General features: G+C 37.9%; 1 protein-coding gene across 1 annotated transcript in view; it reads left to right on the top strand.

The window, feature by feature from the left end:
- LOC124800838 (AT-rich interactive domain-containing protein 4B-like) overlaps window positions 1-16,342 on the top strand; it is a 159,428-nt gene extending 143,086 nt beyond the window's left edge. Inside the window, exons 21-25 of the mRNA XM_047263030.1 lie at window positions 5,788-6,167; window positions 11,557-11,678; window positions 12,481-12,867; window positions 13,772-13,912; window positions 15,546-16,342. Coding sequence (XP_047118986.1) covers window positions 5,788-6,167; window positions 11,557-11,678; window positions 12,481-12,867; window positions 13,772-13,912; window positions 15,546-15,580 — 1,065 coding nt within the window. The 3' untranslated portion in view covers window positions 15,581-16,342. The remainder of the gene's footprint in view (window positions 1-5,787; window positions 6,168-11,556; window positions 11,679-12,480; window positions 12,868-13,771; window positions 13,913-15,545) is intronic.
- Window positions 16,343-17,471: the final 1,129 nt, after the last annotated feature.

The following is a 17,471-nucleotide window of genomic DNA, read 5'->3' as shown; positions in this document are numbered from 1 at the left end:
AGGACAGGTATACACTTGCGCGCACACACACCCATATCGATCCACACATACACAGACACAAGCAGACATTTGTATTTGTGGTATTGTTTGATTTGCCATATCTCGTGTTGTTTCTCTGATTGTTGGTCCTTTTATTTGCATGACAGAAGTTACATTCTTCTTTTGTTTTGAAATTTTGATGGCTAACAATTATCTTCACTGCTTTCGCTGGGATTTTTTGACTGTGTGCGATTCCCCCATTCTTTATTAAATGTATCCAGGCCTTATATAAAGGTTAGATCATTGATAGTGGTCCTGATATCATATTTCTTTCCTCGCATAGTAAGGTAGTCTCCTAATAAAAATCTTTACCAATTGTGTCCCCTAATGGCTTATCTAAATATTTAGATCTAGTTAAATGCCCTCAGAATATTTCTTATAACTACACCATGTTCTGTTATATTATTTGGGATCAAGCAATTCTAGTATCCTGTGTACCAGGTGATCAATACTTTTTTCCTGGAAATTGTCCCAAGATTTAACTCTTTTGAATGAATGGTTCCCTTATTCCGCCATGTCACCTACTGAGTAAGTTCAAAATATATTTTCTTGGAATCTTTCCACCTCTTTGGTAAAGATGTGGAGAACACACTTACAAAGTAGATTGGATGTATGTCACCATCTGGTTTAAATGCAGGAAAGTGTTTGGACAAATTTGTCCTATTTGTTAGTTGAAATCTCCTGATAATCTGTTACTATTTTTAACTAGCCTTTTGTTCAGTTCTCAGTTTTTTTCTCTAGTTCCTGCTCTTTAATTTTTTATCAAATCTCCTTTAGAAATTCTAAAGTATAAGTACTGACAGTTGAGTCAATTTGCTCTTGTACCTTCTGCTCGACTATGTCATTTATTCAGTTCTCCAACCTAGTAAAAGTAGTTCGGGAACCAATAGTCACATTAGCATCCCTCGTCTGGGTATCTGAGATTTGCTCATTAATACTGTTAAACTCCTGCTCCGTAAATTATTTCTTTGTTTCAATTCATTAATATAAGAAATTGCTCATTAACCTTATTTCATACTAGATCACATTGTTCACTTCTGTATGTAATTCCCTTTGCAAAGTATTGCAATTACAAAATCTTAGTATCACTATTACCTGTATTACTGCTTCCTTTGAAAGGGCTTGACCGCTTTCCTTCTCCGTCCTTCCTAATCTGAGTTTGTGTTCTGCCACTGATGACCGCATTGTCGAGGGGATGTTAAACACTGATTTCCAATAAGAACTAGCTTAGTCTCACAGCATTACCAAAACACTAGCTTGTACTACTAAGATCACACAGCCACACACAATAGAAAAATAAAACATTTATCACAGGTACAGCTCACCCAAGTTGTTTAGGCACATATGTTGTTGTGGTGAACTGCTGGCGTGAAGCTAACGGGGAACTACTGTTTTAACATGAAATCAGGAAAGTCATTCAGAGGTGAAGGCCAGATTAAAATGAAGACTGAAAAACCCATAGTCTAACAGATTCAGTATCATGACTTCTCCATTTCCAGGCACGTGCTTTACCACTAGATCACCAGGCCCAACATGTACATACTTAGTTCATCTATAAGTTTTGATGAGCGAGTTTGCGAGTGTCAGAATGACATATGATTGTATCTTTTGATTATGGAACATAGATTCTAGTATTTGACAGAAAGTTCATCTTGGTACATGTACCCATTCCTGGTGAAAAAGGGGTCTTTAACAGCCAGACAATAAATGGCAAGAAATATTTTTTGTATGATACAATTACAAATTAAGAAATTTGGGATTTTTTTCCCTTTACTTATACTATGAAACCTTGCTTTTTGCCTAATTTTATGATTGTAATTCAACCGGAATAACCCTGTGAGTTTTGGTGGGTGAGTTTGCGAGTATCAAAATATGACATAAATAGTCATATCTTTTGATGTCATTGCCTTAGGGGCTTAAATTTTTTACACTGCCAAGGGACCATAAACATTAGTATCTGACATAAATTTCAAACAATGAAAATCAGGATGGAATGTAACAATATTATGAAAATGACAGTTTCTATTCACAATATAGCGGAGATGAGAGTTGCAGATAGGCACAACAAAAAGACTGTTACAGAGTAAGCTTTCGGCCAACAAGGACTTTGTCAGAAATAGATATCACACCTACCCCCCCCCCCCCCCTCTCTCTCTCTCTCTCTCTCTCTCTCTCTCTCTCTCTCTCTCTCTCTCTCTCACACACACACACACACACACACACACACAAAATGACCACAGTTTTTGCATCTAAAGCCATATTGTGTGACTGACATAAATTTCAACTTGATACCTATACCCATTTACCCATTTCTTAGAGAAAGGGTTCTTGACAGTAGGATGGACAGACAAACAGACGGACAACAAAGCAATCCTCTAAGGATTCCATTTCTACTTATAGAGATACAGAACCCAAAAAGTTAGCAGTTTTCAGTTACTGTTATTGCACATAATCAGGTGAAGTTTGATTTTTAAAGAGAATGTTTGTAAGAACACATTTGCAAGATAAAGATTGCAACTATGCATAAATGCCATGACATGTCAGTATAGTCATAAGATATGTTCTGGCACTGCATCAACTATGGGCCATTGAATGTTCTATAAGATACATCCTGCATAAGCCTATGGCCACAGAGGACTCAGCTATGGGACCTAGCATTTTAGAAGAAAGAAACATGTATCTTTGTTTGCTGTTGTGCAGAAAAACATTGCAGGTTTAGATTAGGAAGTGGATGTTTCTGAACTATGGTTCCATAAGATACTGGTAGAAGTTGGGCATAGACTATGTCATTCATGACTGCCAACCTTGGCAAACAATAGTGTGGTATCTGTTACCAGATGCTTTGTGCACTCCATTTTACTGTGGGTTATGCATAGCTTGTTGTTTTCTTTCCTAATTTGTAGTATGACTCTCACAACACCAGACGGTATTGGTGAACTGTATGACCATGTATCAGTTCTGCTTTCGCACAAGCAAGGAACATGGGTGTAGGCCCATTGCCTGCAAGAGCAATTCTGGGTTTGTTCCTCTGCATCGCTCCTCTCCTCTCTAATGGTCAAAATTCTCATTTGTTTATGCTCATGTCTAACAGACACATTATAGTGGCCACATGTAGAGCAATTGGAAGACAAAAACAATCAATATATTTTGACCAGGCCATGGAGTCAAGGTTGCGTCTCAAAAGGAACAGTCAGTTGACGAAAGTATAAAAAGAGGCAGAAGAAGAAGAAGAACAAAAGCAAAGACTGATTTGGCAAAACTGTTGAAGTTTTTGCATAAAAAGAGGGATGCGAAGTTTGTGAAAAAAGTTGCTGTTTTTTCTCAAAATAGATGTTAATACTGACAAAAATAGATGCTACATTTTCAGGCCCATACCTTGGGCTATCCTCAGGTTTTGTACTTTTTGCACATTTAGCATTAATGTGTCACTTTTGTAAGTTAGTACTGGCAGTTCATGCTGGTTATAAATGTACTGGAAGTTTACTTCCAGGTGTGGTATTACGTTTTCGTAGGTAACTCAGTTTTCAGATGTCTACATCTACATCTACATCCATACTCCGCAAGCCACCTGACAGTGTGTGGCGGAGCGTACCTTGAGTACCTCTATCGGTTCTCCCTTCTATTCCAGTCTCGTATTGTTCATGGAAAGGAGGACTGTCGGTATGCTTCTGTGTGGGCTCTAATCTCTCTGATTTTATTCTCGTGGTCTCTTCGCGAGATATACGTAGGAGGGAGCAATATACTGCTTGACTCTTTGGTGAAGGTATGTTCGCGAAACTTTAAACAAAAGCCCGTACCAAGCTACTGAGCGTCTCTGCTGCAGAGTCTTCCACTGGAGTGTATCTATCATCTCCGTAACGCTTTCGCGATTGCTAAATGATCCTGTAACGAAGCGCGCTGCTCTCTGTTGGATCTTCTCTCTCTCTTCTATCAACCCTATCTGGTACGGATCCGACACTGCTGAGCAGTATTCAAGCAGTGTGCGAACGAGCGTACTGTAACCTACTTCCTTTGTTTTCGGATTGCATTTCCTTAGGATTCTTCCAATGAATCTGTCTGGCATCTGCTTTACCAACGATCAACTTTATGTGATCATTGCATTTTAAATCATTCCTAATGTGTACTCCCAGATAATTTATGGAATTAACTGCTTCCAGTTGCTGAACTGCTATTTTGTAGCTAAATGATGAGGGATCTATCTTTCTATGTATTCGCAGCACATTACACTTGTCTACATTGAGATTCAATTGCCATTCCCTGCACCATGCGTCAATTCGCTGCAGATCCTCCTGCATTTCAGTACAATTTTCCATTGTTACAACCTCTCGATACACCACAGCATCATCTGCAAAAAGCCTCAGTGAACTTCCGATGTCATCCACAAGGTCATTTATGTATATTGTGAATAGCAACGGTCCTATGACATTCCCCTGTGGCACACCTGAAATCACTCTTACTTCGGAAGACTTCTCTCCATTGAGGATGACATGCTGTGTTCTGTTATCTAGGAACTCTTGGTCTAATAGTCCATATGCTCTTACTTTGTTCATTAAACGACTGGGGGGAACTGTATCAAACGCCTTGCGGAAGTCAAGAAGCATGGCATCTATCTGTGAACCCGTGTCTATGGCCCTCTGAGTCTCGTGGACGAATAGTGCTAGCTAGGTTTCACACGATCGTCATTTTCGAAACCCATGCTGATTCCTACAGAGTAGATTTCTAGTCTCCGGAAAAGTCATTATACTCGAACATAATACGTGTTCCAAAATTCTACAACTGATCGACGTTAGAGATATAGGTCTATAGTTCTGCACATCTGTTCAATGTCCCTTCTTGAAAAGCGGGGATGACCTGTGCCCTTTTCCAATCCTTTGGAATGCTGCGCTCTCCTAGAGACCTACGGTACACTGCTGCAAGAAGGGGGGCAAGTTCCTTTGCGTACTCTGTGTAAAATCGAACTGGTATCCCATCAGGTCCAGCCGCCTTTCCTCTTTCGAGCGATTTTAATTGTTTCTCTATCCCTCTATCGTCTATTTCGATATCTACCATTTTGTCATCTGTGAGACAATCTAGAGAGGGAACTGCAGTGCAGTCTTCCTCTGTGAAACAGCTTTGGAAAAAGACATTTAGTATTTCGGCCTTTAGTCTGTCATCCTCTGTTTCATTACCATTTTGGTCACAGAGTGTCTGGACATTTTGTTTTGATCCACCTACCGCTTTGACATAAGACCAAAATTTCTTAGGATTTTCTGCCCTAAGTAACCTACACAATTTGTCAGCTGTTATTGTCTGACTTGCCGTTCACATACTGATTGTACATTATTTTGGTCTTACTGTAATAAACCTTCAGGCCTTCTGTCGTGTGTGTACGGTGCTCATAAATGAAAATAGTATGCTGTCAGAGTAATACAGAAAATTCATCAGGTTAATGATGAATAAGTCAGATGCATACTACTTGCTGATTTATTCTATAACTGTCAACTGTTTCGTCCGAGAAATAAGATTTGAATGCAGCTATCCTATTTCATTATAACATCAGTAGAAATATTCACCTTGAGGCACAAACTACTATTGTAGTGTTCTGTACCACCAGCAAAAGAGGATCAGTTAAAGTTATCCATACAGTGTAACGGGTCTGTTCTTCTGCTGTACAATAAACAGGCTCATGTCGCTTCACGTGTTAATGTAGTAGAGTAGCATTTTGCAGTCATTGATTGACTTACACAAATCTATGAAATTTTCCTCCAGGTAGAGGCACTGGAAGAGGCCGCAGAAGATTGTGAGGTTGAAGGTGACTGTCAGGTCCTGGGCTCTTTGTTGTGCCAGGAAACTATACCAGGATCTCCTGCAGCTGTTCAGCCAACACAAGATGAGGAGACGGACCCCCAGATAGCTGCAGTGGATGAGATGCCATTTGCCAGTGTTCCTGGCTCCAGTCCTGGGCCAGCACGCACCAGCAGCCCGTCGAGGTGTCATTCGCGACCGTCACCGCCCCCATCAGCTGAAGTATCTCTGCCGGTTCACCCAGCACCAGTTGCCGGTGTCTCTGGAAATAAGAGGGATGCTGCTCCTGTCATGGATAATACACCTCCAACCACACCTGACAGCAGTCTATCCACAATATCTGAGTAAGTTTTGAAAATAAATTGTCAAAGGTTTGATTTAATGAGGTGAAAAGTGCTGGTGTTTTATTTTGTTGTACAACACACGCCTCATTCCAGGTTTTCACTAGAAGCTACTCTGTAGAATATGGCTATTTAATCTCAGTATCCAAGCAGAATTTAATTTCATCTCAAGTGTTTTCCTCTCCTAAAGTAAATGTTTATTGTGATTGTGTTGATGACACGTGTGATGAAGTATCTGTATTCCTTTCTCCATTCATGGTTGTTACTGTAAATTGCCGAAAGTATCTCTTTACTTCAATTTCTAATAATTTATTCTCATGGTCTATTTAAACTATTTTTCTCACTATGAATGTTTGAGGCTTAGCAAAGCATTTAAGTATTTGGTAAATTTCTTCTTTTTCATCAGTGTTGTTAAAGAAATATCTAGCTCAATGTCTCAGTCAAAAATAGATAAAATTGCAAAACTTAATTTTATACAACAATAATTTATAAATATTAATGTTCAGTGACTGTACTGAACATCCATTCCTGGCTAATCAACACTGAAGGGAGAAGTTCATTAGACAACATAAGACGCACATTTCTTAATATGCTTTCTCAGCTTAATCTTCATTGTCCACAGCACTTTTGTTTAGCAGGCTTCTGTTTTGTTATTGCCACATAAAATGAATTTGTTCTAAAGCCTAATTTGCTACAGTTGCCACCTCTTCATCAGATATAAATTCCTTTCTTCAGCTTACTTTGTGAGGATAGGAAACAGGAAAGCCAAAATTTTCAGAAAAGTGTTGGCATTTTTGAAACCCCTCTAGTGTCCTTCTGTCAGCACATCTGCTGATGTGAGAGTTGCCTTATTCTTGTGTAATTACAAACTTCTTTTTGTGCCGATCTGTTGTACAATAAGAGCTTGTCATTAATTTATCCTTTTCCAAATAATTCTGATTATACCCTTCGTATCCTTTGGATCTCTTTCTCTCTCCCTCCCCCCCCCCCCTCCTCCCCCCCAAATCAATATTTTCACAGATTGAATTATTCTCCCTTTTTACGTATTTTCAGCTTTAACCAGACCCCCAGTTTTGACTGGAGTTTAGTCTCCGGAGTGAACTGGCATGTTAAATACGTACACACACTAATACAAAACAACCTTTTTAGTAATTGACACAGCACATTACTTTAAATTGGTGCAGAGTGTTTAAAGCTCCTGATTTGGGTTCTAGATGGTTGTCCTTGTCATCTTACTTGACTATTGCTATGGTAATTACATTTATTGGTTTTCATGTATTAATTTATTCTGTGACAGGAGTCCCTAAGGTTAAACAGTTTGTTGCCCTTTGAACCTATTATTGTTGTCTACTCACCAGACAGCTGGAGGAGAAACGTATATGAAGGTTAAAGAAATATGCAAGCTTTTGGAGCCAATGGCTGCTTCTTCTGATGGAAGGGTTGAAGGGGAAGGAAGACGGACGAAGGAAATTGGTCTGGCAAATTATAGGAGATGGAGAGTATTTGGAGAAATTGCTGAGGCCTGAGTGCCAAAGCACTCAGCCTCAAATTACATTTTCCTCACTGCCACGCCACACTGTCTGAGTGCGAGGAGCGGGAAGAGGGGAAAACATGCTGCATTTAAATGGCAATATAGTTGCACTGCTTACAACTCGGTTTTATGTTTCATATTTCTCAACAACATAGATCACAAATGGAAAAAGTTTCCAGTACTAATTATTTATTTTCGGTGTGCAGAAGAAATAATGTAATTCTTATCTGGTACAAACTATTGCCATACGGACAATTTCACGGAGTTTTGCACTCAAGTTGCCACATAATCATGACTTATTTAGTTTCATAATCGAAAAAGGGTTTTTCACACAAATATATTGATCGAAATAATGTAACCCTTTCGCAGCCTCTTTATGGAGACACTATCTGAGGAAAGCAATGTAGACGGGCTGACAGTTTTAATGTAAAAAGATTTGTAATTAAAACTGGAATTACCTTGCAGGTCAGTCAGTTACATCTGCACATGCTCTGGAGTGCTTTCAACTGAAACAGCAAACGGTTTCGAAAACAGGTGTAAAACTGACAGTATCTCCCAAAACTTTGTAAAACTATTGTTGTAATTTTTTCAAGGCCACAGTGAATTCTTCTTCAAAGCTTGCACTTTCTTTAATGCCAGTGAGTTAAGGGAACTGGATTGTCGTTGTCAGAATGTGTCCCTTCTACAATGTGTGTGGTCTTTGTTTTTCTTTTTAACGCATCACTATCACATCAGAAAGAAATGAACCATGCAATGTCTTACTGTGGGCAGTGTACAGTCAAGCCAGCTTAATATGCGTAGTCTGCAGCCCATTCCATACGTTCTAATTTTTGTTCATGCATGCCTTTTTCCTTCTTAAATTCAACAATAGCGAGATTTAAATCTGAAAATCATTCCAGGCCTACCCCTTGACTTAACAAAAGCACTTTGCAGTAGTATATGAAGTCCCCATACTCTCTGTTCATTTCCATTGAAAACTTTTGCAACTGAAAATGGCATAGTGTGTATGACTTCGGATGTTTTACTATTCATACCACCAATTTCTTCCAAGTGCCCCATGCCTGCAAATTTAGCACAAAGTGCTTCTTGGTGTACAGAACAATCAGTCCCGTGTGTTGATCGTTTTGCTCTTTCATTGTTATCAAAAAATTTAAATTATTTCTATGTGGTATTATAATGTCGTTTTGTAGCAAATAAACAGTGCACATCCCTTATGCAAATAGAGAATTCTCATCCCTCTTTTCTGTCGTTCCCATTCACTTTAAAGGTCTGTGACAGTAGATTGCTAGACTGCCTCTTTCTGTGAACATCCTTCCCACCATGAACAAATTGTGAAGGGTAAACAGCACTGACATCACAGTTCTGCCAAACTTGGAGCGTTATGCTGACTGCAGAATACCACAGTGCATTGCTAAATGAAATGTCACACTGTTCCCGGATACTTCCGAAAAGTACCGAGCAAAGCCAAGTGACAGGCTGGGCCTTGGCCTGTATGCAGTCTGCATACGCTGCATGCATGAAGTTTGGCACACCATGGCCAGCCCTGATCTAAACCAAACAAGGAGCTGAAGGCTTATGGATCCCAGGAAAGACCACTTCAAGTGACCCATAAGAGATGTCTTGTTTGTCTGCCTCTCAAAAGTAAAGTAGTTGCCTGTAAGTATAAAGTTGATTAAGGTGAACAGGAGGGAAATCTTAGATTTGGAATCAGGTGGGCACTGATTGAGGTAATGTCCAGCAACAAACAGACCATGTATGTGGGATGATCTAGGGAATGGTTCATTTCTTTAATATAGGAATGATGTCTTTGTGCTATAAGTTGCAGGTGTTGATCTGTGTTATAAGTTGGAGGTGTTGATCAAGCAAGGTAGATATATGTTTGGTGAGTGCCTTGAAGCCAGCAACTGTGGGACAGCCAGGGTGATTGGGTTTGTGGATCATAGGAAGAAGGTAAAAGGTATGGGTGTGTGGTTTGTGTGAGATAAGAAGTTATAGGAACTGAGGTTTTAGTCCTTGTGAGGGAGCAGAGGTTTTAAGGAGGGACAGTAGGTCAGTTTGTATCACAGGGATGGGATCTTGATGACAGATGCTGTACGTAGTTGTGTCAGACAGCTGGGTAGATCCTCTCTTGCATACTCCTGTTGGTCAAGTACTACAATGGTAGACACTTGTCTGTTGCTCTGCTGGGAGGATAATGGAGTCACCAGCTTCAGGGAACAAAGAGCCTAGATTGCTGCAGAGGAAAGTTTAGGGTCATGTTGTAGGGACCTGAGAAAGGGTTGTTACGCATGCTGGATGTTAGGAATTCTTGGAAGGTTGTAAAGTGTGATTTTGAGGTAATGATAGTGGATTGAGTTAGAATCATGATCAGAACTGTTCGAGGCGGGGTTCAATGTCAGGTTTGCTGATGGAAAGGTTTTGGGGTTGGACTGCAAAGTGATGTTTCCAGTTGATGTTACATGTGAAGCGAAGCAGGTCTTTCACCAAAGCAGCATGGTTAAGTGAAGGATTGTTGCTGAAAGTGAGACCTTTGGATAATACATATAATTCAGGAGGTTGAGAACATTGCACTGTTGTGATTGGTTCTTGTAACAATGAGTTTTAATTGCTGTGGAAGGCAATGGTGAAGGCCGGGGCATGTTAAGAAGGTTGGCCAAGTTCGTTCGTAGGTGGGGAGCGGTGGTTGACAGCTGGAGAGGCACAGAAACAGAAACACTGTTTTCTGACCTGTCTTAGTAAGTCTTACATGATGTTTTGTCAGTAATCTGTGTCTTGCCTATCTTCCACTATTAAGCCGTCAGTTTTTCAAGTCTCGTTTGGTGCAGTCCTTGACAACCATCCAGTAAGTACCCCTTGACCCAGGCTTCTGGGCAACTTTTCTGAACTTTCCCCATTTCCTAAACCTCTCCAATTCAGTTGCCTTCATCCCTCTTCCTTCCATTCAACCCTTTTGTCAGAAGGAGCAGCCACTGACTCCTAAAAGGTTGCACATTTCTTTAACCTTCATATATGTTTTCTCGTGCTGTCACTTGGTGAGTAAATTTTGTCTATCCAATTACGCAATATTTTCAAAAATAGATTATTTTGGCTTGTATGTTGTTGTTGCCTGTGTTGTTTCCCAGTAGAGAATCATTGTGTGTTGCATTTTTGTCCACAAGTTCTCGTCAAACAGTAAGTGCATTGTATTGCGGTTGCTAATGTTACTAATTGCTCAAACAGTTGCCCCAGAGATGTATGTGTGGAGTATTCCCCACATAATTGTAATCATGTAATCACTTCATTTTACATGTTGAGTGCCTATCCATAAAGTCAGTTCAAAATGTTATAGTATAGGCACTTTATTACATACTACCTCAGGCTTACTGGTTCCTTTACAAATAGAGCAGTTGATATAAATTATGTGGTAATTAATCTGAAGGTCATTATTTAAATAAAATGTTTGGAGACATGCAAACCATTAAGTTATTGTATTAAGTAGTTCACTGCTACTTAGAACAAAACTGATTGAATATAGTTGTTTTATGTATAGGTTAGGTTTGTACATAATCTTGCACTGTGTACAGCTTGATTTTGAAATACTGCCCTAAATAGTGGTAACGCTTTTTACAATACAGATTGAACAAATTATTTTCAAGCTTCAGAGGAAGCTGATTTATTTGTGGAAAGACAAATAATAACTTTCATAAATTTATCATTTACAGTTTTCTTTCTTGTGGTTTACATCAGTTAGTGTACTCTTTACATTTAGATAATGTGTAAAATTATCCTTCCTACACCTTTCATGTAAGTGATTGGTTTAAACAAAAATTAAAGAGGTAATGATTAACCTCATTTCTTACACCAGTTTGTTCTCTGTTTCAGTGAAAGAGGAGGGCTGTCACCAAATCTGGATAATGACAGCTCTAAGTCTCATAGAGACTCTTTTGAAATTGATTTGGATAGTTGTGCTGATGGAACAAAAGGAGAGCATTTCAGTGAGGATGGTAGGTTTATTTCTCATTTTTTCCCTTTACCGTCTGTCTGTAAATAAACGGTTTCTCGTCATCTACATCTGTACTTTACCAGCCATCCTTCCCTACTCAACACATTGGAAGAATGATTGTCAGTAAATCTCCATATGAGCTCTAATTTCCCATTGTGGCAATTTCATGAAATATTTTTGGGAGGAAGTAATATGTTGCACAATTCCAGAGGGTGCGTGTTCATTGTACACACTGAATATTTGTACTGAGGAAGAATGTGGTTCAATCTGCATGTATTTAAAAAACAAAAAATTATTCTTTTTGCAGATGATGACAATGAAAACAAAATTCCCCCCCCCCCTCTCTCTCTCTCTCTCTCTCTCTCTCTCTCTCTCTCTCTCTCTCTCTCTCTCTCTGCTGCTGGAAACGGGGAACAATAAGGTGCAGAATGTGATAGTGACTGCTCATGGGATACGTATTTCCAGTTACAAGCAAGGGATGAAGTTGCACTCACCTATGTATTTAATTGTTCATAATCTAATGTCAAATCCAACTACATGGGTGACAAATTAATTACTACAGTAATTTCATTATACACAAATTCACACGTGCATGTGTTGTTTGAATGGATAGTGCAGTTTTGTAAAGGAAAATGTATTAAGTGAAGAATTTGTAACTGATACTCTTCCTTTGGAGTCATATTATTAATACACACAGCTCAAATTATAAGGTATTGATTAGAAACAGTTTTTCTTGTCTTCTTGTTCACTCTATTTTTTAGCAGTTGGGAAGTAAAAATATTGTTTCATGGTTCCATTTTCAGATTCGCTATTAAACATAGAAGTTCCAAGTGAAGGCCAGCAACAGTTACCACGTACGCCAGCTGGTACTTCTCCCCTGGCTGAATCTACCACAACAAGTAGCAAAAAGCGCCGGAGAAGCAGAAAGCGTTCAGAATGTGGCGAGACAAGCGCAAAAAGGCCAAGGGCAGGCCGCAGTCCTCGCCACAGCATTTCAGTTGCAGTCTCTTCAGATTGGATAGGTGGTAATAGCAGTGCAAGTGATCGTGAAAGAGACAGACGGAACAACATTAATGGTGGCAGTGATAGTGATGAGCTTTCAGAGAGTTCAGCAAGTGGTACTGCTCCTGACAGCACTGCAGCTACTCGTTCCCCCCGCCCTTCAAAGTACAACTTTTATGTGGAACTTGGTAAGTAATGTCTGCAGTGCTTATTTAGATCATTGTTTGTTTGGTTAACTAATTCAGCTACTCATGATCTAAATCACATAATCGTGTTGACTTTTTGCGTCCTTTTTCCTTTAGTAAATACTTCATCATTTGCGGACTCAGTTTTGTTTGCTCTCTCGAGAATATACGTTGTGTTCCTTGTGGTCTCTCGTTGGATAGGGGCACCATTAACTGATCCATCATTGTTCATTATTTGCTGAATGAGATCGTTCAATTTTCAGCAAGTACTAAAAGTGTAAAGCCTTTCATGTTTAGTTTTCATCTAAATGTGTAAAGAGTCAGCTCCTTTTTTTATTTCTGTGGGCTTAATGAAGTTCATGATATTTACATTCAGATGTTACAGTGAAGTTACTGTTGACACACTTTTTATGAAGGTTGGGGTAACAGTGATCTGTAACATGTAAAGTAGCTGAAGGTCTGTTTGGTTGTGAATTGGCAAAGTGTGTGGTATGACAATCTTGTGCACTCATTTTGCACTCCATAGTTACGTTTACATTCTGATGTAACTCCTTTCTTCCCTGCTTTGTTTTGTATTTTCAAGTTTTTAATATGCGTGAAGTTGAAGTTGATATTAACAAGAATGTCCCTGCCCAAAAACTATTGTGGTAATGATAATAAGATTGTTGTAAACGTGATTGTATGTTGCCCTTGTCACCATTGTGGCTATACAGTGCTTGTGGATAGGTCCTTTCGTAACAGCATCACTGGTCAAAGCTGAAAAGTTGTATAGTATTGTTCACTATTTCCATAAATATTCGTAACACTGCCTTGTCCTTTGTCCAGCTAAAAGTAGAATGTTGCATGTGATGTATTCAGTTTTTGAGGAAATTTAATAGGTAAAATTTCATTTACGTTTTTCTGATAGCTCCAGAATTGGATGGTTCCCAGCGGATTGCTCTGCTTCAGCAAAAACTTCAGGAGCTGCGGAAGACCTATATGAATGTAAAGGCAGAACTGGCATGTATTGATAGGCGGCGGAAGAAGTTGAGGCGAAGAGAACGGGAAGGTATGTATTGGCTGAGATACAGGTTGATACAAAAGATACCAATATGAACAGTTTGCTTTTGATCAGATATTTTTAGGTCATTTGAGAGAGTTTGTTGTAGGATTTGCTTTTGTAAAACGTTTAAACATAAAACTCTAATGTTGTAAATACAATTTTGTGTTAATAATGTAATAAATGCAAAACTTATTTGCTGTTTGCCACAATGTTTCTTAATTACTGCCAATAAATTTCTTCAACTGTTAATAAATCAGTAAGTAAAATTTCACAGAGACAGAATGGCTGGCTCGTAATTATCTCCAACAATTACAATTATGTCATTCTGTCTCCTTGAAATTTTACATGTTGTCTCAAGTGACTTTTTCTTTGGAATAATAAATAACTCTGTACTTAACATGTTTCAGCAGGGAACAGCCTTTTATTTTTTTACATTTTTGGATCAAAACACTTCACACACAAAAACAATGACTGGAGCAACATTTGTTAAAGAAATTTGATGGATAATTAATTGAAACATTGACTGCAATACCTGTAATATAATTCGTCAAAAAGAAATAAAATCCACAAGATGTGAAGCAGATTTATTTTCACTTACATTTTGATCCTTCCACCTGTACCTTCTAGAGATCGTCCAGTTGGTGGGTTGAAAGCTGAAACACTTCAGACAATTTTTTTATTTTCTAACTCCTCATGTTACTGAAATTGTATCAACAGATTTTTAACTTCATTTATCTTAAACTATTCTCCTTTCCAATGATTGAGCTACAGGAAATAAAAAATCATACTTTAGAAATTTTGAGACTTGAGTAACTGGCCTGTTCATTTCTACATTGCTGCTGCTTTGAATCAGTTATTGAAAAAATGTCTGCAGCATAATTCAGATCCTACAAAAATGACAAAATGAGCTCTCATCAAACTATTGAAGATGGGTTCAGCATTGGTTGAAGACGGAAAGAATGTTTTTATAATAATAAAAAAACTATTTCTTGTTAACAGTACTTGGTTTCATGCGATGGAGTTTCATGTAATGCATATTGATGGAGCAGTGAGAACCTGCATTAATAGTAATTCCATTGTTTTATTTTGGTGGGTACATTGTCATGAAGTGTAGATATTAATGTATTTCACATTATATGTATCATTTGAGAGTTTGTATTGTTCACCCGAGTAACTCTATTCTGACCTTTGATAGTTTCGCAATATAGTAATCGCAGAGTCTGTAAATCATTCTGGAAAGAGAGAACAACCTGCAGACAGTTCTTGTTTTTATTTTTCCTTGAAATGGGAAAAAATCAGTTTCATCGTGTGATCATGTGTGTGGGTTGATGTTGTGGAGGAATGTTTGCATGCAACTTAAATGCTGCTCAGACAGTGGGAAAAATGTATTCAAGTATAACGTTGGTGGAATAATAGCAGAAAGTGGAGTAAAAACGTTTGTCTCAATAGCAATGTTATTTTTGTAGTAAATAAGACTTCGTCTTAAAATAAATATTAACACCCTGCTGCTAATGGATTAAGTTGTTGCTACATTACTGAATAGGAATTGTGTACATCACTCAACAACTGGACACTTTACATTCTTTGCTTATCAAATCAGATTAACAGTTTATTGAATGACTGGAAATTTTCTTTCCAGAAAAAGCTGCAAAACAGGAAGTCACTTGCTCATGACGACAGCAGGAATGCTCTTCAAGTCTGAACTGCCCGAGTGAAATGAAATAGTTTTCTATTTTGTGTATGTATATATTATACATAGACATTATACAAAGTAAAAACATATTTTCTTGGCAAATGTACAAAGTTAGTTTCTCAAACATTTACTAATGTTTTGATGTCTCTAACCATTAATGATTCTTTTTTTAAACTGTTGAGATGTGGAGTTCCATTAAAGCAATATTTTACTCATATTGCTGCAGTTGTGAATGTATGTTGTATTATATGATGATATTTTTAACTGAAAGAAAACCATTTCCAACAAGCTCTTTGTTAGAGAAAATAGATTGTAAAGTTTACACTCAGATTTAGTTTTATATGCTGAATTCATTACTGTCTGTAATTTTAAATTAAGTGCAAAATCATCGGGCACCGATAAGAGTGAATGTGAAAAAGTTGAAAGTTAGAGAGTTTTTATATGAAAAAGAAAATATATGTATACATATATTTATATTTTTATGTAATGCTGACAATTCTCCATTGTGAATGGCACAAAACTGATTGTATTTATTTGCAGTTCCTTTAAATGTTCTTTCGTATCTCATGTTCATTATTTTACAGTGTACAGTTTGAATCGTGACCTATGTACAGTATCATGTAATTATAACAGTATATTTTATTTTTAAAATAATTAACAATTAAGCAAATATTTTGTGAAAATTTATTCTTGTTTGTATCAGTTTTGTCTTTGTTGCTTCCTTCCAATCTTTCTTTCTGTCTTTCTTTTATCTTTTTGAATGTACTGACAGTATTGCAGCAATTCATGTACTGTAGTTTTATTGACATTATAATTTGAAATAGAACAACTTTTACATTTCATGTGTGTAAACTTTTACTTTATTGTAAGCAGCTGAATATTTCCATTGAGATCAGTCATAATTCACTCCATATTGGAAAAAAAGCTAATACAACTACCCTGTAAAGAACTTTTTTTTCATATAGTCGTATAAACAATAAAACCAACAGGTTACATTCGCCAGCTCTGTACAGTTTAGTTTTGCTCCCACTGTTCTCCAGATTACAGTCCCAGTTGTTGGGTCATCCTGCTACCTTCTACATCTGGTGCTTTGCTGTGATTATTAGATCATGCTACATACTTAATTCCAAATAAGGTAATGAAAGAACAATTCGTGAAATATAGACACTGTAAGGAGTGAAAGTAGCAACTCACTGAAAGCATGTCCATGTGCACACTCTAGCTCTGAAGAGTTCTTTGTGTGAAATGCTAGCAATATTTTCGGTCTTGTTTATGTTCATGATAAAAGATTTCAGCCTTGTTTATGTGCTCATTAAAAGATTTTCCCATGTCACATTTATTTCTCCACATATCCATCCTGTGCTGCTGTCTCATGTTCTACATATTTTCTCCCTATTATTGTCCATCCATCCCCCTCCCTATATGTTCTTTCTCACTTAGTGTCTTTTCAACTCAGAACATCAACTATTCAATGAGTTGTTATCATTACTCAATCCATAATTTATGTAATTGGTTCTGAATTATATGTTGTCTGCTTCCATTGAATGTGGTCCTCAGTTTGGTGTTGTGCAGTACAGACGTACTCTGAACTGATACTTTAACAAACAATTTTACTTTAGCCCCATATTGCAGAACAATACTGCAGCAATAAAACACAAACGAGGAGGGAAAAAACCAAAATAAAATTTAAATTGCAAAGGAAATGCACCATTTATGACAACAAAACACCATGCACACACAAGCATTTGCCAACAGAAAAATGTGCCAAGGGCTTTAGAACGAGGACTATGCAAGACTTCTAACAACAAACTGCTTCCAATGAGCACGATGTCACAGCAGTTCACATTAGGTTTGTCTGAGCAGTTGCCAGCA

Source organism: Schistocerca piceifrons, chromosome 1 (genome assembly GCF_021461385.2).
Source record: "Schistocerca piceifrons isolate TAMUIC-IGC-003096 chromosome 1, iqSchPice1.1, whole genome shotgun sequence".
Classification (NCBI taxonomy): Eukaryota; Metazoa; Arthropoda; class Insecta; order Orthoptera; family Acrididae; genus Schistocerca; species Schistocerca piceifrons.
This window is presented reverse-complemented; position numbering and strand designations above follow the sequence as displayed.